This window comes from Xiphophorus maculatus, chromosome 23 (genome assembly GCF_002775205.1).
Source record: "Xiphophorus maculatus strain JP 163 A chromosome 23, X_maculatus-5.0-male, whole genome shotgun sequence".
NCBI lineage: Eukaryota > Metazoa > Chordata > Actinopteri > Cyprinodontiformes > Poeciliidae > Xiphophorus > Xiphophorus maculatus.
In genome coordinates this window covers 5,945,483-5,971,554 of record NC_036465.1, presented here as the reverse complement: position 1 = coordinate 5,971,554, position 26,072 = coordinate 5,945,483, and the positions used below count along the sequence as shown (strand labels likewise).

The 26,072-nt window shown below is 36.5% G+C and overlaps 1 protein-coding gene across 1 annotated transcript in view; it reads right to left on the bottom strand.

The window, feature by feature from the left end:
• The window catches only part of fat2 (FAT atypical cadherin 2), a 97,049-nt gene that overhangs the window by 22,107 nt on the left and 48,870 nt on the right, over window positions 1-26,072 (bottom strand). The window contains exons 12-20 of the mRNA XM_023328147.1: window positions 25,419-25,815; window positions 23,037-23,236; window positions 22,186-22,339; window positions 21,459-21,692; window positions 17,454-17,843; window positions 8,439-8,650; window positions 6,280-6,417; window positions 6,046-6,189; window positions 2,288-2,485 (exon numbers count right to left, since the gene is read on the bottom strand). Of these exons, the coding sequence (XP_023183915.1) occupies window positions 2,288-2,485; window positions 6,046-6,189; window positions 6,280-6,417; window positions 8,439-8,650; window positions 17,454-17,843; window positions 21,459-21,692; window positions 22,186-22,339; window positions 23,037-23,236; window positions 25,419-25,815 (2,067 nt within the window). The remainder of the gene's footprint in view (window positions 1-2,287; window positions 2,486-6,045; window positions 6,190-6,279; window positions 6,418-8,438; window positions 8,651-17,453; window positions 17,844-21,458; window positions 21,693-22,185; window positions 22,340-23,036; window positions 23,237-25,418; window positions 25,816-26,072) is intronic.

Genomic DNA, 26,072 nt, shown 5'->3' with positions numbered 1-26,072 from the left:
CTTCACACAATTGCAGTTTTTTTTTTTTTTAAAGTATGGCACTTTTAACAGATATGGCTTTCCTGCTAAACTGATTTTGTTTATTAATTTTTCTTTCCTCAAACTAATAAATCACTAAAAACTAAACTTTTGCATGAAAATGACTTAAGTCTAAAGTGTCTCAAAGTTTTAAAAATAATCAGTAAATTATATTACAGGAACTAATTCCATTTGATTAATTCAAATAGGGAGTTAAGCTCAATTAAAAACACATATGTTTCACATGTTCAAAATTAAATTTCTTAGCAAATATGAGTACTAAGTAAACAAGGCCTACTCAATCATAGGGAAATCTGACTTGACAGCTGTCCAGCAGACATTCACTGATACCTTTCACAAACTAGAAAGTCACAAAAGATTATGTCTAAAGAAGCTGATTGTTCTCAAGCTGTTTTATCTAAGCAAATAAAATTTCTGCATGTGGAAGGGGGGGTGAAAGTGTCAGAAAAGAGATGAAGAAACAGCAAAGGGGATAACCACAGCCTTAAGAGGATTGTAAAGCGAAGCTCTTTCAAGAGTTTCAAGAAAATTCACAAGGCATGAGCAGCAGCTGGAGTCTGTGCTACATGAGTCACCACACATAAATATATCCAGGACAGGGGCTACATCTGTTGCATTCCTTGTTATGTCGCTCCTGAATTAAAAGCATTTACTTTAGGCTTAGGGGAAAATGGACAGGACTGTTGCTTAGTGGTCCAAAGTCCTTTTTTAAGATGAAATGAGTAACTGGAAATCAAGGCCCCAGAGTCAGGATGAAGAGCTGAGAGACACAGAATCAAAGATGCTTAAGGGTTCAGTGTGAATTTTCAGTCAGTGATGATTTGGGGAATCAAGTCATTTCCTGGTATTGGCCTTCATATTCAGTCCAAAGTCACCCCAGCTTCCTAGAACGCTTCATTCCTCCTTTTCCTGACATCGTTGGTGGAAATGCTGATTTCATTTTCCAGGAGGATTTGGTACCTGCCCACACTCACAACATTACCACCACCTTGTTTAAAGACCATGATAATACTGGAGTTGAAATGCTAGCCAAATTGTCTTATCTTAACCCTACAGAGAAACTGTGGAGTGTTTCACTCGAGGCTCTCATCTGTTTCTTGATCAAACACAACACTGCATTGGTGGCTCCCCAACGCAGAGAAGCTGCAGACTGCTGTTCAAGCAACCTGGACTTCTTCAGCAGAACTAAAGGATGATCACCTTAATATCACACTGTATTGGTGCTGTAATTTATGCAAAAGAAGCATAAGTGTTGATAGAAACCTTCCATTCACTGCAAGATAAGATTGTCAGAATTAACAGAAACAAACATTTAAAATTTGCCGCATTTTCATCTTTCTAATCAAGTCAGTTTATTTGATTTAGCGAACACAAATTAGGTCATTGAATACAGATGGAAGATGTCTGTTTTTCCAGCAACGGTATGTAACTTTTAGGAAAAGTCAGTTTTTGAAATATTTGTTAAAACTGTCACTTTGTCGTGACTGTATAAGACAGATAATTTATGAAAAAATTCTTTACCCAGTACTACTGGATACTGGGTACCTCCTCAGAAATGCACTGCTTGGTCAGACACAACCAATCAGAAACAGGAGGAGGGTCTTAGCATTCTCAATCATTCTTGTGTATGCGCCGCTCACACTTTCCTCCTTGTTCTCTGCTGTGCTACAGCTTGTTCCCAACAACAGAGCATGTTAGCATGACCACCGATTACAGGCGGAAGAGATTTTCTGTAACAATGAGTTGCTTCTCCACCATTAGCAAAATGACAGTAAGTTGATTAACAGCGCTAAGATTGTCTTCCTGGCTCTGATTGGTTGGCTTTTACCGGGAGTGATGCATTTTTGCAGATCAGTATAGTTTTTTTCACAGATTATCTGTGTCAAAAATACTGTCATGGCAAAGTGACAGTTTCAACAAATAAGTCAAAAACAGATTTTTCAGATAAGTTATGTTATAGCTTTAAGGTTTCCCTGAGCAAACTTTAAATTTCCTGACAGCAGCTGTGGCTACAAGATAAACTCAGCAGATTTAAACAGCAGGATCACAATTTCTTCTTTTTTTGTAGTTTTACTGACAATGTGAGAACAGAATTTTCAATGTCAGAAGTGATATGAAGACTTTGATAGAAATTGCAGTGTATTTGTCTCCAGTCCACTAGGTGAAGAGGGAGAAAGCAGCTTAGAGGAAAGAGAGACAACAGACAGAAGTGAAAGAGTAAAAACAGATGTGTAGTGGCCCTTCTTACCTGGATCTTCAGCTGATGGTAGGGTTTGTTCTTCTTCCTGAGAGGTGCAGAAAGAGACAACAGACCACCCTGGTCGACATGGAAACGGCGGTCACTGTTGCCACTGAGGATGTGGAAGGAGAAAGGCGGACCGTTCTTTGGAGTGTCTTTATCTGTCACAACAAGCTGAAGGATGCTACTGCCAATGGACTCTCCCTCCTATAAGAAATGTATTTATTTTTATTTCAGATTTTTACTCATCTTTAAATAGTATGTATTAAAAATCAACAGTGCATTTATAGGAATTTATGAAAAACTTGACCAAAACAAAAAAGTTTATGGGTTTCATTTTAATAACACATTTGCCTTTCAATTGAATTTAATATTCTGTACTTCACAAAAGATGTCAAGCTTTACTAAAAGAGATCAAAACATGTTTGCTGTGATGAATTACATATTCAGTTGAAGCTTCTTTTCATTGCGTCCTAATACTATTAGAAACCAGTGGTCCCTTACAAAACAAAGCCATCAGTCTCAGAACAGCACTCTGCCGAAGATGGATGGAAGGAAAGGTACACAAAATGTGAAATTATTGGGCTAATACATACACCAACCCATGTGCAGTGTTAGCAATTTAAATTAAACCATGCATCACATTATGAGTCAGGCCTGTTAAAAGAAAGCTGCAGCAGACTGTGACGAAAACGGTCGAATGTGTTGTAAATGTTGAAAGCTGGTCTTGTACCTCTGGCTTAGCTGAACACAAGAGTTGCCATATTGACACAAAAGCCTAATTAACTTAAGATAAAACAAAGTGTTGAGCAGTTGGGATTCAGTGAGCCTAACCTTTGTGGTTTTATGAAGCGGCGGAGTAACACATTTTATTACCTATATGACCACACCTGCTACAATTTGCTTATAGACCAAACAGAGCCACATAAAATGCGGAAGGCTTTTGTGTTCCTATTTAGGATTAGAGAAACACAGACAGGTGAATTTCATTCAAAGACCACAGTTAAGCCTTTTATATCATGTCTACATCCATACAAATCTTGAATTCCCAGGAACAGACATCCAAACATCATCGCTTCTCTAATGTACTTGATCCTAAACGTCTTTGTAGGTGGAGCAGATTAAAAACGTCACCTGGTCCATTCTGTAGCTTAATACTAGGCTCCCCTAGAGATGAGTACCAGGGCTCCTGCTCTACAACTGGCAGACAACTCCATTATCATTTGACAAAGTGAATCTTGAAATAAAGAGAATTTTAAAGGTAAATGTGAAGATACACTTTATTGATCTGACAAATAGGAAGATGCAAATTTTAAAATAGTTTGAAAAAGTTAGAGGTGAATCAGACTGAAGTCTTCATAACACATCTACATTTTTTTACAAAAAGGCATGTGCTTACCATTCTGGTACAAGCTCCTATAAAATAATAGTTCACAATCAATAGTAATGAAGTAAAACATGAAAGAACAAAAAACTTTAAGGTATTTATGAGGTATTTAAAATTGCTCTTCTTCCCCTCTCTTTTTTCACTCAAACTGAGAAAAAGTCAAACAGCTTTTATTTTGGCCTACATTTAATTACTTTCACTTCAGGACATTCCATTAAGGACCTGAAATAAAAAAAATAAATATTCATCCCAAACCCTGGGGCTTCACTGAAGTTAAAGATAGACTGTAATTGAACACAATGTTTGTCTGCAAGAGTTACTTTCTAGGAAATTATTCAGAATGAGGAATGCACACTGATACAGAGAAAGTGGTTCATGCAAAAAGACATAAAATTCCATTGGGTTTTTAGTCCAGAATTTACCCAACTCAGCTGAATCTGCAAATAGGCTCTGAGCAGAACAATTTAATCCTGGTACATTTAAATGTCTTCAGATTGTTTTCACTGCTCAGTGGAGACAATCTTCCTCAGCGATGTAGAATTTATCTTGATTTATATCTCCTGTGGCTTCCTCTGTGGTGGTTCTGGGAACCAAAATGAATCACTTGTCAAACTGCTGGTTTTAGTGAAGATTTCAAACTCAACTCCAGCCTATAGTGGCAACTTCACTTCCCCACAACAGATGTGCCTCTCGTAAAAGCAGACATCTGAAGGTGACAAATAGTCAAACAAAGACTGTAATTAACTGCCAAAAAGAAAATCCAGGCCGCTGTCGACCTGCAGCACCTGTCTGTAAAAATTAACAACTCCTCAGACCGTCTGCAGCCGCATCCATCTGCTCACTGCAATCAGAGCGCCTTCATCAGGCAGAGCTGGCGTTAGCACATGGGAGCATTTCAAAGACTTTGGATTCATCCACAGACGACATTTGGCAAAGTTTGGTCTCACGACCAAGCTTTCCCGTGGCTGGATGGTGTGAAGAGAGCTGGCAAACATGCAGCAGTCAAAGTGATGAAGAGCTGGCAGATAAAACGCCGTCAATGAGTAACAACCACAGCTAGCCAGGAGCAGATTTATAAACAAACATACACAGCCACGTGGAAAACTGAAACATTGTGAAATACATGCGTTCCCAGGAGCTAGAGTGCAGGTAAATTGCCCGTTAAAAGTTTTTTTTCCACCTCAGCAGACGTGGCTGTGTAATAAAAGGTTTAAAGCAAAAAGGTTGAACACAGTGGCAATCACGATAGCTGATCCCTCTGATGTTTGAATTCAAAGTTCAGAAAGAAATCTGTGTACTCTTGTTTTGAATCAAGTAAATGAAAGAGATAAACAAAATAAGTAATTTCTAATTTCTCTTTATCACTGGCTATGGTATCTCTATGTAAGAATGTCAGGGAATGTTGGGATACCGTCTGCCTCTTTTTCTCCATGTGAACAAAGTGAACACAGCATGAGGCACTTGCGAGAGGCACTGCATTCTTTGCTCATCCTCATTCATGTTGCACCTATTTTTACACAGAGTCGTAAAATATCACACATGAATGCAACTGTTGCTCTTCAGGACACTGGAGTTTATATACATATTTTGTAGGAGGCGGCGGCTTATTCCTGTGTGTTCTTGCTGGAATTCTTTGTCTCCTGACGTATCGGTTCACGACAGTTTGTCGAAGCTGTGCTTTGTGTGTGCAGCAGGGTGTGCAGCCATTTTTTGTTTTTTTAAGCGACAGACATGAAAGATCTCTAGGCACAAAACAGTGGCTGCAACAAATCAAAACACAGTGGGAAAACCTGTTCAAATGTGCATATGGTTCCTGCAAGGGTCAAATCAATAAAAAGTACATAAAAGACAAGCTGTTTAAGAAAATGACTTCTTTCTCTTTCCTTTCCAGGCCTGCAAAAGCTACATCAAAAACACTAAAAGAGGACAACAAAAATCAAGGTCATTGGTGACTTAATGAGTTAAGACGATTTGCATCAACTTAATGTGCATAATATTTTTGTGTCTTTTTTATTTCAAGCCCTTATACTTCTCTCAAGCACTTGAGTACTTTTCAAAAACATCCTTTTGTAGGAGAGCGCTGAATGCAAAGTGTAGGCTGAACTTGTTCTTTCATGCCTGCAGCAAAGTGGATGCATCATCTGGACAAAATGTACGGTAGCCAACATGTGGTGGCCCACGCCGAAAATAACACAAAAAAAATTCAAAACTGTTTTTGAAAGCATGAGGATTACTATGACATGGATGATGGAATATCTGCACAGCCATATCTTTCAGGATTCAGCAACTAGCTGGATAAACATCAAATAAGCCATGTTCCACCAAAAATGTCTGCATGCTTTCTGTGAATAAGCGTAACAAAACTTTCAGGTTGTCGTACCTGCAGCACTAGATTGTGGTTGACCTGAGAGAAGACAGGTGGGTTGTCGTTGACGTCCATGATAGTGATGGTGACGAGGACCGCCGATGACAGAGGGGGCCTGCCCTCATCTGCTGCCTGCACCGTCAGAGAGTAATGAGGGATCTGCAAACGAGAAATCAGGGTTTAACAAAACACTTTTTGTTTAATTGTCATTCAATGTTTTTCTTTTTTTTGTATTTCACACACGCTGACCTCTTCTCTGTCCAGTGCTGTGCGGACAGAAATTTCACCGCTGCGAGGGTGGATGGAGAACTGTTGCTGCAGATCTCCACTAACGATTGAGTACCGAAGCAGATTATTGATTGGACCATCCAGGTCTGAAGCTGTTACCTGATAGGAATGAAAGAATAGATAACACCACAGTCAAAGCAAATATATATTTTTTCTTTTTTTATATATCATTATAAAAATATAGAAAAACAACTGAGTTTAAAAAACGTCATCTAATATATGATTAATATGTAATATTTCTGAGCCAAAGGTGATCTAAACAGATTGAGACCAAAGAAAGGACATAACTCTGTTAGCATTTGTATTAATGTATTTTCTTATCATAACAGGCACAAGCTTTTCTTGATGTCTTAGAGAAATAAAAGCCAGAGCACTAAAATCCATCACTTGTGTCATATTTTCTACAGCAGGTCACACCCAAAGCATAACATTTAAGATGTTGAAAATCTGATTTTTTCTGTCACAACTAACAACATTTACAGGAACAATCAGTATAGGATGCACATGATGGATTCTGTATACAGCTATAATCCTATAAGCTGATACATTCTGATTGCTTTGTTGCAAACCATTAAATTGCAACTGACTTTAATTCTTGATATTTTGCTATTTAATGCAAGACTTAAACATGTTTTGGTTAGGATTTGTTTTCAAGCTTAGACATTAATACAAAGCATTATCTACCAACTTTTTGACCAACGTGGCTTGTTTCAGTGCTTTATATGTTCTTTAATGACCCATACTTTAATGGAAGTTGCTTTTGTTGGAGTTTATTTTAAATAAATTAGATGCAAGTTTTCTTCTAATGTAATTTCTGTTCTAGATCCTATTCATCCCCCAAAAAATATCTTGAAAAAATGTTTGGTCATAAAACAGACCCAAAAGATGAAGACTTAGTTTCATCCTTCAGTTTCTCTCTGAATTTAGCTCACTTAAAAATTTTTCTTTAGTTAATTAAACAACTGAAACAGCTGGCCATCAAAGAAAAACTTGGACCTGTTAGATGAAAGTGTTGTAACCAGTGAGTCGCTGAGCTGTGTTATTGCCGTATATCTGCTGCCGCCCTGATGAGACGTCATGTGGCTTAATCTGGTTTCTGCTTCTTTCTCACTTGAATGTCTGATCAATATACAGTATAAGTTCGAACTGTTGTCAGTACTCTCTACTCGCCTCATTCGTCACCTCCTGTCATGTTGTGTATTTGTGTGTATCACATCTGCTTGCACTGCAATTAAATATTACCTGATTAAATGTTTTATTTGGTTCACAATTATCTGTTTTGTGTGTGTACATGTCATAAATTGTCAAATCTTTGCTTCATTAACTTTTCATTGTGCAACCTGGTTTTCTACACTCTTGACTCAAAAATTCTTCCAGATTTCTCATATGAGGTCTTTGTACATGAATTTATTTTGTTTTTCACCTTCCACTTCTTTTTTAATTTTAGAAGGTTTTCTTGTGTGTTAAAGGAATTACAATATTTTTTTAAATTACATTATCTATTACTAAATTATAAAAATGTACATCTAATAAGCTTTGACTGAAAACAATGATTCCAGTGCTTATAAAAATCTTCATGAAGTTCACTGTGTACCTTAAGAAAGCATTAGGATATTTCATGTATGTCCAAGATTTTGTCTATAAATGATAAAAAAGACATTAGAAATTTAAATAATAATGGTTTTAAAATGCCTTCAATTTAAGATAGTATGAAGAAAGCTTGTTAAAATTAGTGCTAAAGCACATATCATATATACTTTAAAGCCCACATTTTTGCATTATGTTTTCTTTTGGTTTAATGTAATATTTTAATCTTAAATGAAAATCATACTTTACTGAAACATCAGTCAGTGTGTACCTATCTATATACAGCATTACCAAGGGTGAACTGAGTTTCTGAAATAAACTTATCATTATCGAAGGAGTCCGTTATATAAAAAGGCACTTTAAACTATGATACATTCACTTAGAGCTGCATTGTAATTTAATGACTGCAGAATTGCAGTATTTGTAGAATATTAGTATTTAGTATTTAGATGTTTGAATTTGTCTTTATGTATAAAGACAAATTATGTTTCTCCAGTTTCATTACATTGCAATATATTGGATTTATTCCTTACTTTCATAACCAGACTTCCGGGTGTCAGATCCTCCAGTATCTCTGCGCTGTAATCGCCCTGTCTGAACACTGGTGCGTTATCGTTCATGTCCGTCACATTGATGATAACCGTTGTGATGTCACTGAGGGAAGACTTTCCACGACTTCCCTCCACGGACAGGTAGTACTCCCTGGACACCTCGAAGTCCAGCGCTGCCATGAGGGTGAGAAGGCCTGTAAGATGATGACATAAAGGCTAAGTTTGATAGCAGTCACTTTGAACAGCAGAACAAAAATCTGATGTCTGCTTGACTGACTGACAGAGAGCTGTCTTGCATCCTTGATGACCGCAGTTCACACTTGACTGCTATCATAAGAACAAAGAAGTGCTTAAGGGTTTCCCACATCTGTTCTGCTTTCCCCTTAATGTGATTCAATGAAACTTTTAAAGTGCAGGCTCAAAAAGTGAACAACTGGGAAGAAAAAGTAATGAGTAGAAAACTTTCAATCTTTAGTCTACTTCTACTTTAGACAATTTCAGGATCTTTTGTTCTGATGGTTTTGTGATGGTATTGTTACCACAATAGTACAAGAAAGTGTATTCTGGTGCTATTGCATTTTCAAAAAAATGTTTTAATTTATTTTGTATATTTTTTCGAGTGTTAAGTGAGTTCTCCTATTTATATATTACAACTTTAAACAGCTAAAGATCTCTGTGATGCATTTTCTACAATTGATGGGAATAAATTCAGGATCAGGATATAAATCATTAATTTTATTGCAATATAAACACTAATTGAACTTGAGGTTTAGTTGCTATACATTGCAAAATACTCATGTGTGAACTGCTGCATAAAGTTATGAAGATATCAATTTATTTTACATCTTTACATATCTCAACGACCTTCCTTTAATCTGTTTCCCAAGCATTTCTTTTCTGTTGCACATCTGAATTGTCATCACAACCTCCTATATAAATTATGTTCTGCCTGACTACACATGAGACTGAAATGCAGAGTCAATATTATACGGAGTGACAAGCATTTTATGATCTTTAAATGGGTGTTCTCGTTGTGAGCGGAATGTGGTTTGGACGATGATATTTTCCATAAGTCAAACACATCCTGTGGTATCATGTGGTATAACTGAGCTCAGTAAAGCTGTTAGTTTAACCTTTAAGGAGACATAAATCTCTCCACAAATGCCTACTGTCTGTGTGCATGCTGTCATCCTCATGTGAAGCCCAACATCAGTTTATGGAAACAGCTAAAGGAGTTAAGATGTGATTACTGCGTTTGGTTTAAGAGTCAGACAGTTTGAAGTCTTTCTGCATCTGACCTGCTGAATATTTGCTCAATATAAATGATTTGTCTGAGACAAAAGGAGAAAATATGTTTTTTGTTGCTAAAATAACAAGTACAAACCAAACAATCCTTACATTGTCAATGAGCAGTCTATGTCTATGTGCTGACTGCTGTCTTAGTTTTTTAGTTTCTAATAGTAACTAATGGTTCATTGGTCACTATTGATAGCTCACAGAAAGGATAGATAGTTTTATGGCAACATCTTCGATCAAATCTACTTAATTGACACAGCAAAGTTCAATTAAAATGTTTCTATGGTCATTATACTTTTAAAAGACATAATTTAAAATACTTTATACAATAACTTTGACATAAAAGACAATAAAAATGTTAAAAATTGGCAGCTAAATTAGTAATAAAATTGTATTTTCAGAGACCAAACCTGAAACAATATTTTACATTTCTTAACTGATTTAATGAGGATTGTAATTAATAAATTCTTTGCACAAAACAAACTCCTTATTAGCTTTCAAATTTATCAGAAAAAGTATTTCTTTGAGTCAACGAATAACATCATCTCCTATTAAAACATCTTTTCCCTTTCAACCAACATGTTGTTAATGGCTATGACAGAGAATATGAAACATCCTTGGCAAATATATCCACCTCTCGTCATCAGAAAATAACCAAAACATGTTTGCCTTTCTTGGAGCTGTAGCAATAAAGACCCTTAATCCAAAACCATACAGAAAAAAATAGAATTACAGCCTGCAGCTCTAACTCCAGAACATCCTGATCCACTCATTAACTACAGTTCAAAGCACAGATGTAAACAAAAACACGTAACTCTAGTTAACTTTTAGTGAGCTCAAACAAACTCACAGTGGTTTCAGTGTTTGGAGATGGGACACAACTGTGGAGGTTTTTACCTTTTTCTGTTTTTGTTACACTGAGCAAGTGTGAAGCAACAGAACGTCTCATTGTGGGCATATTATCCCACACAGAGCCGGAGCGTACCTACCTGCTGCAGCTCGTCATATCTAGCAGAGTGTGGGTGAAACATACTCCCAGTTTTGGGCTGCCAGCCAGTCTGCCAAAAGACACCTTATTAAGAGAGAACAAAAATAGGCTCCAACAACACGAAACAACCATCCACCACTCTGCTAAAATCGAACACCTCCATGTTTCAGAGAGTAAATTATTTGTGCCCCGTACAAAGAATGTAGGTCTCAATTTATTGATTTTTCTGAGATAAGGGAGTTTTCTGCAGCTAGCTTTAGTCAAAATTATCCAAGGCGTGTTATTTATTCATTTGTTGTTGTTTGGATTTACAATCCAACTGTGAAAATGCAGGCTGGGATCCTGTTTTCCCTTTTGTATCAATAAAACACATTCTTTCTTTTTTTGCTGAATTCCCACTGACAAGTCTCTGCTTGTTTATAATTTGTAGAATGCCAGGGTTGCTCCATTTCTTATTCTTAAACTAAATGTTATTGGAAGAACTGTAAATCAGTTTTCATATGTGTAAGAGAACAACAGCAGTGACATCAAATATATATAAGCTGATTCGATAGAACTAACGCCTACTACGTAGTTTGAAATCACTTTACTCAGTGAGACGGTAAAAGTGCATCCATCGAGCCAAATATATTACTGGCAAGCAGTTTGAATGCATGCCACCCGAAATACAATAACCTTCCAAATACTTCAGCCACACATTGTGCAGCTCCAAGCTATAATGATGAGAATGAGGTTACTAGATGAAAAACCTGCTGAAATACTGAACAAATAACAAACTAAATCACTTTAAATTAAAACATAAATGACTTAATTACAAATAGAAGACTAAACAAATCTCAACTTTCAAAACCAAGATAGAAAAATCAAATCTGGTCCCTTAACATTTACACATGGCACAAAAGACCTTCTGTAGAACAAATCCTGTATAGAGAGCAAACACCAAGTGCTCAGCTAAACAATAAATCAATACTCTTCCTTCACACTGTTCAACTTTATAGAAGAGAATATATTAACTTGTGACTGACTTTCTTTTTCACATATCACTCACAAGATTGTGCCTAAAATAAGAACCATCTTGAGTAAGAGACCAACAGCAGTGAAATTGCAAAAACAAAACAACTTGGTGCTAAACTCTAAAGAAAACCCATAAAATAAATTAAATAAAAATTGCTCTAGGTAAAATCATTAGATTTGTTGTAAATAAATTGAGTGCATAGTATTTTATCTCTGTCCTCAGACCAATGACACTGCTTCTGGTAAGAAGCCTTTTCCCATACTCTCAGTTGTAGATGGCATGGAATCCAAGCGCCTGCTGGATGATGGCCCCCTAAAAATTTTATAGTTAGGATAGTAAATGTTGTTCATTATGTGCCCTGGATCCACATCGTTGAATCAAGATGTCTCAAAAGTCAGCCTGCCTAGAGCTTTTCTGTCTTATGAGTTACAATTCCTGTACCAGATGATGATATCGTTAGAAACTACTGAGTAGCAGAAATGAAGAAGGTTTACAGTACAACTGTGGAAATATTATACCTTTTCAGTCATTTTAGACTAAGGCACACTATTCTTGTGTACCTGTCTTTACTGGGCTGGAGGTTTGTATACTCCAGGTTAGATTCTAAAAGATATAGAGTCCCAGGCAGGGAGAACTTGCCACTCTCTCCATCAGTATCCTATTTAAATCAGGTGGTAAGTAGTTTATCCTGCTTCTCTCTTCTGAAGTCCACTGTCTGGTTTTATATTGAGATTAAATGTTTTCTTTACACCAGAGTTTTGATGTTGATTGATATCAGGAAATTCCACAGTGGTGTTAGGGTTGAATTGGAATCAAAAGAGTATCAAGAATAGAAGTTGACTTAAAGCACGTCCTTGGGAGGCTCAATAGTGACCAACATAGTAACTGCAAAACCAACATATTTTACAATTACCAACATGTAATTGTAAAATATGTTGGTAATTGTAAAACTTTATATGCAGTTTTTTTATATTTTCCTTCTGCTGAGGATCTAGCGGCCATTAGGTGGCACTAATCTCCAGTTCCTTGAACTTTTTTATTTATTAAATGCTGAGCTATCAACCAGCAAACAGGAGTAACTGCCCTACTACGACGTAATTTAAAATAAGTCTTTATTTTAAAAACTTCCCACAAAGTAAAAGAAGGAGGTTTGTACTTTTGTTTATTGTTTGAAATGGCAGCTTACTGGTACCCTGTGGAAAGAGAGCATAAATGATTCAGTGAAAGGATGAGGTTTTTGCATATCTGGGCTAAACCACCAGATAACACATCTATGTTAAACATTTTCTAAAGTGAGCTTTAGGGATCAGACTGGAAGCCACAGTTTCACAGCATGTCTCTGGAGTTTTCATGGATTCCTCTCACTGCAGCAGAGGTGTTTGTGCACGTACAGTAATTATGCTAATGTTTTTGATTGCCTGTTATAACCCTGCACTGTAGTAAGCCTTTGATATAAACATACAGCAGCAGCTTTTTCTTTCTCCTGCCAGCTTTCTATCAGTGTGGACTTGTTTCACAGTTTTGCTCCGAGCAGTCTAAGCTCATTCCACACAGCATGAAGTGACTTCCCACAGAGTAGCTGAGTGAGGATTGCTTGTCATTGAAAGCGTCTATGCTTTTACTTCTCAAACATTTATTGTGAACACAAACAGTAGCGCTTTGAGAAGCTACAGCAAAGGCTGTTAAAACCCATAAGAAGCTGCAGGGTATTAATTTGTTATTAGCTACAAACAATAAAAAACAAGTCAGCTTACTTTGCTTTCACTAGAACACAGAGCTAAAAAAAAGATTAGTACAAATCTGTCTTACATTTTTTAAATTTGCAAATAAAATCTTGTGCTGCCATAAACAGTTGAGGATTTAGTTGTTGAGGATTGTCAAGTTGTTACCTATTTCTGTGGTGATGGTGTGTAGGTGTCGCAAGGAAAAGGATTAGTGATATTTTTTCATTTAAAATAACATTTGATCTACAGCTGCATATAGTGCTTTGCTCAAGTGTGTTCCCTATAAAATTTTCCATATTTTGTGGCAAAAATTTGCATTTAGTCGAACCACTATTTACTGCAATTACACCTGAGACTCTTTTCTAGTACTTTATTTCCAGATCTTTATGCACAGACTGAAACAGCTTTGCCAGAAAGTTTGCCTCAGTCCCAAGTCTGTTTGTAACATTTAACAGGTTTTCTTCCAGTATTGCACCGTATTTTGCTCCACCCAAGTCTCACAAGCATTCTCAGAGCATGCTGCTGCCACTGTCGTGTTTTATTGTGAGGATAGTGTGTTAGGTGGTGATTTACAGGGTTAATTTTCTGCCACACACAGGATGCTGCATGTAGGCCCAAAAGTTCTTTTTTCTTGTCCCCTCTTCTTCTAGGCCAAATCCCCTTCCTGGGTTCTAGCAAACTGCAAATTAAAATTCTCTTATCTTTGTTTCAACACTGACCCTCTTCCATACAGGCCAAATATGCAGGATTTGTCCTCTCGATAGATTTACGCTATGCATTCATTATTTATTGATGGAATGAACAGTGCTTTGTTCAAAACCTGGGACATTGTTTTATAATCTAAGCCTTTAAACTGATTCACAATTTCCTCTGTAACCTTTGTGGTCTGTTCTTTGGTCTTCATGATGCTTTTTGTTCCATAATATTCTCTAACAAACCTCCGAAGTCTTCACAGAACAGCTGCATCTATACTGAGATTAAATTACTAATTAGTTCACTTCTGAAAGCAAATGGCTGCACTCAATTATGTGCAGTAGTACCAGAGGAAAGGGCTTGAATGCTAATGCGTACCACACACTGTGATTTTTACCTGTAGATGTGTGCCTTTATTTTCCTTTCACTTCACTGTTCTTCACAGTTCTCAGTGTTGGTCTGTTACTAAATCATCCAATAGAATAACACATGGAAGATATTGGCAGTTACATTAAAAAATGTAAAAACTTCAAAGGGCAAGACGCTTTTTGCAAGATGGTGTAAAAACTGCACAATGGAGACATTGAAAAGTACAAATTTAGGTTCATTCAGCGAGCATAATATTTCCTTGTATTAATTTAGATTTTTAATTCTCAGTACAGCGAAGAATATGTGGTACATTGTCCTCTTTTTAGTCATACAGTCCTTCAATTTGTTTTAAACCTATTTCAGACATAAAATATTTGCTCTTCATGCTGAATTGAAACAATGAACTATTTACCTCTTGAAAACTGTAGACACACAGAACTTTGTTGAGTTATTTTTCTCCTACTCTGCCTTTGAAGATAAACTCACCTATTTGTCACATGATTAGTTTAACTTTCCTGATGATTCAGTGAAATATTAAGCTGCCATGAGGGCTAGACCCAATCCATCTGGCTCCTATATCAGACAAGACAAACTGCTTGCTGTCTAATATTGGAAAAACAACTCCTGATCCACAGCCAGTGTGAGATTTACTGACCACAGCTATGTCCTTTATAGACAACTTGGAGATGCTTGCTTATCATGCAAAAGATCCATAGTTCATTCAAAAACCATATAAATTATCTAGTGTATTCTTCACCAATCAGTGGGTGGATGAATCTTTTGAAGCATCAGCTTATCAGCTCAGCAGCAGATATTACAGTTGTTTTGAGGGTCTTTAACTGTTTTCACATCTAAAAACACCTGGGAGATTCAGGGGAAATGCAGGCTGTCTGAGCTTCTGCTGCTGTTCCTGCATGCCTTTCACAGCAGGAGATTCACACTCACAGCTGGAAGTAACACGGAATAATATCTGGGAGGAGCGCAGAGGTTGCAGGAGATGATGGAAAAATGCTCCGTGGGATTCTCAGTTTTATTAACAGCAAGCTGGCAAATCAGTCCCGTTGAAAAATATTTTAGTGTTTATTGTGTATATAACATAACATTTTAACAATATAACATTTTAATTAGAATGAATTATTGCTGAATTAATTAGAATGATTTTTTGCAACAAAGGAGTAAACCACAGAGGTGGACAATATGGCCTATAAACAATTTCACAATATCTGCAGAAAAAAGGGTTTGAACATCTGTGTGCTCTGTAATTGGATACATTCTAGTGACTTGGTGGGACCTCTGCTTGTTTTTAGATTAGATTTTTATCATTTGGAAACCTGGTAAACCAGCTGATGTTACAACATTCTTCTGATTGTGGATTATGTGAAACATAGCAAATAAAATTAATTTTCATTTATTATGTCTTTATATTTTTTCTTGTTTTGTTTTTGTGTGCAACTGTAAGAGAGCAAAAATTTTGTTAAAATTTTTATTTATGTCCTTTTTTTTAATAACAGCACATATGGTCACGACTGTAGAAATTGCACTATGTTTGGAATATTGTGAGTATGGGATAAAAAGAGCAAAAATTAGGGATTTGCAGGTATTTAAATTATTCACATTATTCATAATTATTCAACAAAAACAGAAATGTACTTTTTGCAAAAATATTAACTTTTGTTGTTCTTCTAAATTAAAATGCTAGAAATAATATACTGAATATACCTTAGGTTGTTAAATTCAGCTCGGCAAAAATCAGTTTTCTTTTTCTGTCAATTGTTTTGAAAGAGATTAATTAGTGAAGCCAACAGATGACGGCTTCACTCTTTCTGTGTTTCAAACTCCAATAATTACATAAAGCATCACATCAAAGGGTAAACATTTGCTGCAATGTTTACTGTGAACAAAATTTATTCATGATGCTTTAAATTCAATATACAAAGTCTGAAATCTTAAACTATATTTCAACTTAGGTATCACAGAGGTAGTTGTACATTCTCAGGAGTCTCAACAAATGTATTTTCTCTGTCAGGTTTGCTTATCCTTCCTATTTAAAACATGAGAAGGCTGAATGCAGGATGTCTTTCAGACAGCCTTGAAAAAAAAACAGACGTGTTTGAGTAAAACTTTGAATGTTTCTGACTTTTAATTATACATCATACTTTTACATTATATACGTTGTTCATAACTTCCCCCAAAGCATTTCACTCTGTTGACATCACAGGGGAATGTTGGCTTTTGCATATTAATACAGGTGGAATACTTATTAATTTATTTGAGAAAAGTCCTAATTGCTATATACCGTTGACAGGTTAGTAAAAAAAAAAGAAAAAAAAAAGATGGGGCCTCCAGTCACCTTGAAGGAAATAAAATCAAAATATTTTTTCTCCGGATCAAAAGTTTCAGCTCCCTGGTTTGTCTTTGTTGTACTAATACAATGCAGATGAATTATCCACACAATGAACTGCTGGCACTCCATTCATCATAACCAGAGCATATTTCAGATATTTATACACCATGGAAGAAAGTTCTCACAGTAGCAAATATGCTATTGTTCCACTCATGAAATATTCTTTGAGTTTTGCAGACCGGAAGCTTTCTGATTCTTTTGTGTTTAATTACACATATTTTAAGCTTTTTTTCTATTGTTGTTTTTAGAGATATTTATATGTGAAAAGCTAAAGTGTATTTTAAAATGAATTGGTTTATTTTGTGAAATGTCAAATCTACATATTTCTTTTGTTCTTTATCATATCTTTTACAGTTTAGACTTTTTTGAATCATATTTAATTTGAAAGTTTATGAAAATGTTGAATACATAAACAGAATAGTCCTCACAACCCAGTGAAGATAAATATTTTGTAAATTCACCTCAGAAAATTCAGTTTTTAAATCTGTGGACAAAAAACAGTTCTGACCTGTTTGTGAGTCTAGGTGGAAGCGGCCATCCTCGTTTCCTGAGATGATGCGGTACACGATGGGATCCGGACCACCCCCGTCTCTGGTGAGCGCTGACACGCTCAACACCTCAGACCCGACCACCAACGACTCTGAAAGCTGGGCGGTGTACTCCGAGCTCAGGAACACCGGTTGATAGTCGTCGAGGGAAACCACATCCACTGTAACCGTGGCAACAGAGTACAGGTGGCGAGGCAGGCCACGGTCGGTGGCCTTAACCTTCAACTCAAATGCTGGTGGGGTGTCAGAGGTAAGAGGTCGCTCCAGCCGCAGTACTCCAGAGAACTCATCCAGAGAGAAGAAACCACGGTCTCCTGCCAGCATGGAGTACTTCACCTCAGAATTGATGCCTGAAAAACAGAAATTACTTAAGCTCAAACCTGAAGAATAAACATACAAGAGAAACTCAACCAAATTTAACCTCTGTGTGCAGAAATATTAATTAAAAAAGTTTTTATTTAAATATTTTTAAAAAAAACTTCTAAAAGTTTAATAAGGAGCTTATATTTTAAAATGTATTTTAAATGGAAATAAAACAAAGTATCAATAATTTTCTGGTTGATCTGATGAGAGTGCTAAATGACGTAAATTGTTGTCTGAGAATTTAAAAATTGTGTAAAAACATGGTGGAGGAGCCAAACTTGAAAAAATTTACTACAATTGAAAGTATTATTGAAAATAAGCATATAAACTGTTGAAAGTTGTATTTTAAGGAGTAAAATATCTCTGAACAATTGTTAATCCTCAATTGTTTACTATTATTATTGAATCACATTTTAAAGACAACTTTCATCTTTATTCGGGAGTTGCTTAAAAGAAAAAGGGGCAGAGAGAGAAAGAGTAAAACAAGCAGTAAATGCCTCTAACTGGGATTTGAAATGGATTAAAATTTTGCAGCCTTTATAAATGGAGCATATTTTCCATTTATGTTTTCACAGATATCACCATCAGTCAGTTCCAAATTTCCTACCCCTCAACCAATTCAGAATGCAAGAAATTATCTGACATTATGTGGCAAGATAAAATGCATTGCTATTTCATACATTCATGTCACTCTCTTATCTGCAGCAAACCATATAATAAATCATAACTCAACAGATGGGGGCACCAAATCCCCTTTTCAGGTAATGAAAAAAGCAATAGAAAACCTGTTTGTTCAGCAACTATTCATAAGGCCTCTGAAAAAACTCTGACAACAGCATCATTCTTGTGAATTAACTTCATTTTCAAGTCCTTATTTTCATCAAGGCATTTCACATAAACATTTAAGCATGCAAACTTAAGTCACACAAGGAAGTTTAGGTGTTCTGCAGAAGATTAACTGGACTAAAGTTTGAAAGATGATGGTTAAGCAGTTTGTCTTTCTGTTGCCATGACAGAAAACACACTTCAGTGTATTCCATTAAAAAACTAAGATTTATTCTCGAAACTGTCTCAATCTTTAAAAGCCAGCAGCTGGATTTGAAACGTTTGCTGATGCTCGCTCATTAAGAAAATAAATCAAATCACTGAAGAAGCAAACTGGTGCACCAGTAGACAAAGTAAAGCCTCAAACATGCTGGTCTTTATGTCTCATCTGTGAGAAAGCTGTGAGAGCAGGTGAAGACAAGCTGCTGCACATCTAAAGGAGTGGCTGAGCTGCCAAAGTATGCCTTGCAAAAAAAGTCTGTTGCAGCTGGTTATGGGCAGACTTTTTGATCACTTTCTTTACATTTGCCAGTGAGTCAAAGTTTGACCATAAACCTTTCAACACTCAAACTGCAAACAGACAAACGCATCTGTGCAGACTGGGCTCTGCTACAAGTTTTTAAAGAAGAACACTTTTTCTTTAGGTTCCCCTGCGGTATTAACTCTGTATGTACCAAAATGGTGTCAATTATTTTTTTAGTAACAACATAAACTATGCATGAATCGTCATCTTTATTAACAGGAAAAACAACATTGAGTGGCCCCCACAATATTGCAGTATAAGAAAACTAGAGAACACACACTGTGAGGGTGAGAGGTTCTCTTGTAATTTGATCTTGGAGAGAGAGGGAGAGAGGGAGAGAAAGAGACAGAGAGAGAGGAAAAAATCTAGAATAAACACTATTTGCTACTTCACCCACATGCTGTGAGTTACTTTCCACTGAGGGTGGTCTTACCACATCTGTATGATGCCATCAACTCTTTTACCTTGGTACAAATAACCGACTGGTACATGCCTCTTGGCCACATACTACTGAGAGCATTTTGTTGCATATTGACCATTTGAAACTGGATATGGAAACTAAATCTAAAAATGGAAAGAGGTCTCTTAATTTCAAAATAAAGCAAAAGAAAACAAAATATTTTTCTTCCCAAAATAAAAATTACAATTTAAAATGTATGACACAAAATGGCCAGAATCATTAAACTTCAGGATATAAGAATGTTTTGGTGTTTCAAAAAGAGAAAAATTAGACTCTTGGCTTTTCAACCACTCTTTCAACTGAAATGAAAAACTGAAACTTTCTTTCACTGTTGATTAAAAACAAGCTAGTAGGTATTCGAGGTCAGCAGCTATTTCCATGAACCTTAGATAATCTCCTTATCTACTCATTGTCTGTCAAGGCACCTCACAGAAGCAAAATATCCTGTGAATATCATCTTCTGGATAAGAGTGGTGATTGCAGTTTTAACTGATTGTACAAGACAGTAAAAATCTGTAGATGCAACATATAGATGCATGATTATGTCCCTACTTTCCACTTTGTAACAAACACAATCAGTTTACACTGATGTGAAGGGACCGAACCCTAGATATTTATTCTTCAGAAGACAGTTTTTCTTTACATGACCATATTTAGTATTTAGAGTTTAGTATAGAGTATTTCACTTTATAGTCAAATCTTCTATGTTTTTTACAATAACTATTTTTACTGTTTACTATAAAATATATAATAGTGGGGAGCTTTCCATTTGAATGTGGCTCAAAGTGAAATAACAGTCAGAGGTTTTTCTACAGCTAACTGAAGATATATCAACAGTGACATTCGGTGCAGTAGCAGATGCCAATTACCTTGAAAGCAGCTGCAAGTGCAACTAAACACTGGTTTTTGGTTGACTGAAGAGCTCAAGCTTCCTGTTCAAGTTGCAAATCTCAAGTGATGATTTAAACTTGTTTGTACGTTGAATTTAGCACTCAGAACAAGATTAAGTGATTGACTTAAAATAAACTATCTACATACCTCCTCCACTCCTCAAAAAAAAAAGAACACACACACACACACACGCACACACACCCCATTGGGTTTATCTGCAAACAACCCATAAAACGGTGTTATGCATCAATATGTTTGGTTGTTACACCGGGATTAAAGAGTTGGCTACGCTCAGCAAGTTATGATTTTCCACAGACTGAGAGTTGGTACTGAAAACACAATGAAGTGCCAGCTGACAGCAGGAAAGAAGAACACTGTTAAAAACAAACAAGGGTGTAAAAAATTTGATTAAGTGATAAATGAACTAAATTTATACAACTCAAAGCACTTTATACTAAAGCTCCAGTTATCCATTTAAACTCAATAATAGGCACACATTCATGCACCGGTACACAAATCAACAGGCAACTTGGGGTTAAGTGCCCTCCCTAGGGCAGTCGACATGTGGAAGAAGGACGTTTGAAACAAACTTACAATTTTCAGATTTTCAGCTCATGAGGTTAAGCGTTAAGAGAGTTAAATCTCTGTGCGGACAGCTGGAATGACATAATGTATCAAGGGGGAGTTTTGGAAGAATTAACTCTGTTGCAAATGGATTAGCATGCCATTATGTTTGGGATCAGCAAAAACATGCTTATACACATACATGTTCTAGACTTACAAAGCCAGGCTTGTGATACCAGGCCAAATGTTTTACCTCAGCATGTTGGGACCTGAGGCACACAATACATTGTTCTCACAGAGCTGAAAACCTTCCATTTCTAAACGTCAGCAGTTGCTCACCTGTGTCCGGGTCCTTGGCGTATATGACAGCGATCGGCGTGCGAACCGTAGTGTTGTCGAACACAGTGACCTCGTAGTGGCTGGAGGAGAAGAGGGGCGGGTTGTCGTTCATGTCCTGGATCATCAGCAGGATGTCGGCCTGACAGGATCGACCACCGCCATCAGTCGCCTTCGTCACCAGGTTGAACTCCGAATACGTCTCACGGTCCAAAACGGCCAGAGTGAACAGCTCACCTGAGGGCAGGTGAATTCAGAAATAGTTAATCACCAAACAACATCACAATTTTATATGTGTATAAAAAAATATTTTATTCTTATGGAAATTGAAATATGTTTATCTACAGTACTACAGTGCAATTGGCATTTATCTTTAAAAGAGTTTCTCACAATTTAGGTAATAGTACAGTGGAAAAAGTTTGGGAACACATGGTAAAATGTAAATTTGTGACCTCCAATACATTTTCTTATTATTTTACAGTGAAAGGGATGATTGTTCTCAGAAGGACTTAACAAAATGAAAACCGTCTGGTTCATCTGTAAAATCAGGAGTATAAATTTTAGGTGAGGATAAGTGTTATGGCAGAATGAAAGGAATTGATGTCAGTGATCTGCTGGACACAATTGCTTTGGCTCCTATTTGCTCATTACAGCTGCAGATTGTTGATGTTATCACCATCCCAGGCACAGTGAGAGTGCCTATTTTCACCCCAAACAGACGCCATCATACCTGTTCTCGGATCCAGATGGAACTTATCTGCATCTGGACCGTGCAGTGTGTACGAAATTGCGCCATTTGCTCCCACATCTGGATCCGAAGCTGAAACTTTGAGAACAAACATCCTAGGTGGCGCATTCTCCATCACCCCCTCTGTGTACACCAGCTAGAGGCAGAGGATGAGAAAAATAATCAGGTGGCGCTGAGATGATGACATGCTGCCACAGTGTTTACGAGCTTCAATCATTTCAGACGTTTTTAGCAGGCAGCTGAAAATTTTTATTTTCAATAAATTAGACTCATTTGTCAGATTAAAAGTATCCTTTAAAAACTGACAACCTTTAAGCAGGTATTGAACATGCTTTTAGTGTTCTTAACACATCCATCATAATTAATTAAAATGAATTATTAATTTTAATAATTAACTTTACTAAAATTTGTATTGATGTTTGGGTTTGACCAATAGCTTGGAATAAAACTTATATGGGTCTCCAGGACTTTTTAAAGCACTCTGTGGCTCTCTTACTTTCCTGTATAAGAAGGGAAAAATGTACCTCCCCTTGTATGAGACAACATTCAATGTAAAATAAGACTTTTAAAACACTATTTTAAAGATTAAAGTTTAAAATTCAACTTTTAAATTGTCCTTGGCATCTTTTATGAACATTTAGTGCAATAGTGCAAGTACTGCTGTAGAAACAGCACTCCTCCTTTGTAATCCCAGTGAAAGAAGATCCTAACAATAAATCTGGGACTGCCTAACCATTCAGTAGATCCTAGAAGTGAAGCAAATTTACTGAGAGGATCAACAAAGTATCTGAGAAGCAACAGCTTTATGTCAGTGATGCTGTGAAACGACTCACCTGTTCACAAACTGGACTGTTGTCGTTGCTGTCCAAAACATGAACATCAACAGTAACCGGAGCCTCAAACTTCCCATCAGTGGCAGTCACCCGCAATGTGTATCGGCCTTTGGTCTCTCGGTCCAGGTTTTCCTTTACAATCAGACCCCACTGACCTTCATCCAACTGGACGATGGCAAACTGGCCCAATGGGTCTCCGTCTGCAAGAGAAAAAAAAAAAAAGAAGCTGCGTCATGTTTTTGAATCTGACGAATCGATTGTCATTGCAGCTGAAAATATTTTGAGATTCTCCAGTTGTTTCATATCTGCTACTGTCCTGCTAATGTTGTTTGAGATTGATTTTTTTTCTACATTACACTTGCAATCTTAGATTCTGTAACTGATTTTGTCTGTTTCCTCATAATGACACACACACACCTTGTCGGACATTGATGTGAGCTTGCAACTGCTGAATTAAAGGTTTATTACAAAAACAAAAGGTATAACCTCAAGAAAGAAACTGTCTCGAGCTGCCATTCAGGTATTGCAATTAAATTGTTTAGCTGTACCACACGTTTTCTTTGGCAGAGATAAGACGATAAGTGGATTCTGTTCCCCAAACACCAATATTAATTACCCCCGAGCTATAATTTATGCTGATTTTAATTTATAATGTTGACATTAGAATGGAAATACCACAAATTAAGTTGACATTCTCTCAGTTTTTACAGGAACATGCATTTAATTTCCTTTTTTTTGTTACATTTTTAGGTAAAAGTTGTGTTTTTACAACAAAATGTAGAAAGTGTATTTGCCGTTGAAGCCTTAACAATAATAAAAAGTCAAATCAAAGCTTGAATTTAGAAAATATGTATATACACTCACTAGCCGATATCCAGTTTTACATCTTTGTGGCTTTTGCATGTTTTTTGTGTAAATTTATAAGCAGTGATATATTCTGAGCTTCCCCCTTGATTTTTCAAATCATCACCTTCAAAAGTAAAATATCTGCCAACATAAAACAAGCCATGTTACATATTACTTACTGAAATGAAGAATGAGTAGACGTAAAGAAGCATTTTGCAAACATTTTTTTTTGTTTTGATTTTTCTTATATTCCATTGTTGTTTGTGGCTGGGAAATTAATAATTTTGACAGGAACTGCTTCCAAATGTAAAGAAAACAAAAAATATTCATGAATTGTGGAAATAAACAGATGCTGGGTAGATTTTTCTTTAAATTTAAATAACCTAATTGTTCCTACGACATTTCACATGGGTTGGTTTGTTCTTCCAATATGAACATGAACTGAGAGATAAAGGGAGTTGTATAACTCTCACATATATTTTAAGGTCTTTAAAGTTATTTTTATAATCTGCTAATATGTGACTTTGCACCAGCACGAGGTCAGTTGGCCTAATTTGGGATAGGGGTCATAATGTCTTATATTTCAGCTGACCCAACTGGGGAGTAGAACCGAGATCGAAATGTACGATGATTACAACATAAAAAGTCAAGTTACATAAAATCATTGAAGGAAAAAAAGATTTGTTTTAGTAAAATATCTCCATTATTCATCAAAATACTGGACAAAATAAACTAAAATGAATATAAAAAAATAGTGATATCAAATGGCAACTTTAAAGGCACAAAGTGATAACCCTAAGGTGTAACATGAAGGATGGAAGCAAAGAAACATAAATCTAACTTATCTGTTAAAAGAATGAGAATATGAGTATACAATTCACTGTTTTTGTTATGAGGTAAGACATTAAGTATTATTGATAAAACATTAACAAAGAAAAAAAAACTCATTTTAGTACTATTAGTACTATTGTCTTAAGACAAAACAAAGAAAAAACATTTGCCTTGCGAACTGGAAATCAACAGTGAAAATAATAAATTCTTATTGATTTAGAATAAGACAAACCTTAAGTAAATTAACACAGTGTGTGGGCGGTTTTATTTATTAATTTTTTTGTGACAACTGAGAGTTTGCCTGAGCCAAACCCTTCGATTGTAAATAATTCCAGCACAAACTCTCATCTCTGTGTCAGAGCTCCTTCAGAGAAGTTTAACTGTCTTGGATTTGCATTAATTCAAGGCTCTGTTTGTGTTGTTAGCTGCAGGGCATCCAGTTGGTATTCCTGTTTTGCCACACTGCTCCACTTTGGGATTAATTGGAGGTGGAATAATGTGACTCAGTTGAGGGTGATTAACACAGATTTTCATTTTGCCTTATTAATGTCTTTATAAATCCCACAGTGCAGCAGATCTTCAAAGCAAAAAAGTGATTTCACTGATGAAAACATTTATGCTTGCTTGAACAGATAACCACATTCCACAGTGCAGTGGCATGCAAAAACCTATTGGCCAAGCAAACTGTGAGTCAGATATACAAACCTGTGATATAACATGTCACCAAGCGGTTCTCTAGGGACACGTCAGCATCTGTGGTCGTCATTGAAACAATTGGCTCAAATGGGGTGGCATTCTCCACCACTGAACCGTGGTATACATATTCCGTGAATTTCGGCGCATTGTCATTCTCGTCTGTCACCATCACCTCCACGAGGACGCTGGACGATAGCTTGACATCTCCTCCATGATCTGTGGCAACCACATTGAACTTGTAGACTCTGAGAGTCTCACAGTCTGTTTCCCGTAGAGTGGTGATCCAGCCGCTTTCTCCTTCAATGGCAAACACCTCATTGATGTCAATCTCGGTGTCATCAGGCAGCGCCTCCAAGCTGTAGGTAACCATGCCATTGGTGTCTGTGTCTGGATCATTGGCTGTCACCTAGAGGTCACAGACCAATTAGCATATTTTGTGCAGAAATCTATTGTGGCATGGATGGTAAAACACTTCTGTGGAGGTTAAAGTAAATGCTAAGACCTCTAGGTGCCAGATGCTGGCACAATAAACAAACAAAGAAAAAAACAATAACTTTCAAAGATAGCTACATTGACTGGATATCTAAACATTTATTTGAATGTCTTTTAAAAAGATTTTTCAAGGATAAAGTTGTTTCCTAGACCTTTATTCACACACAGTTT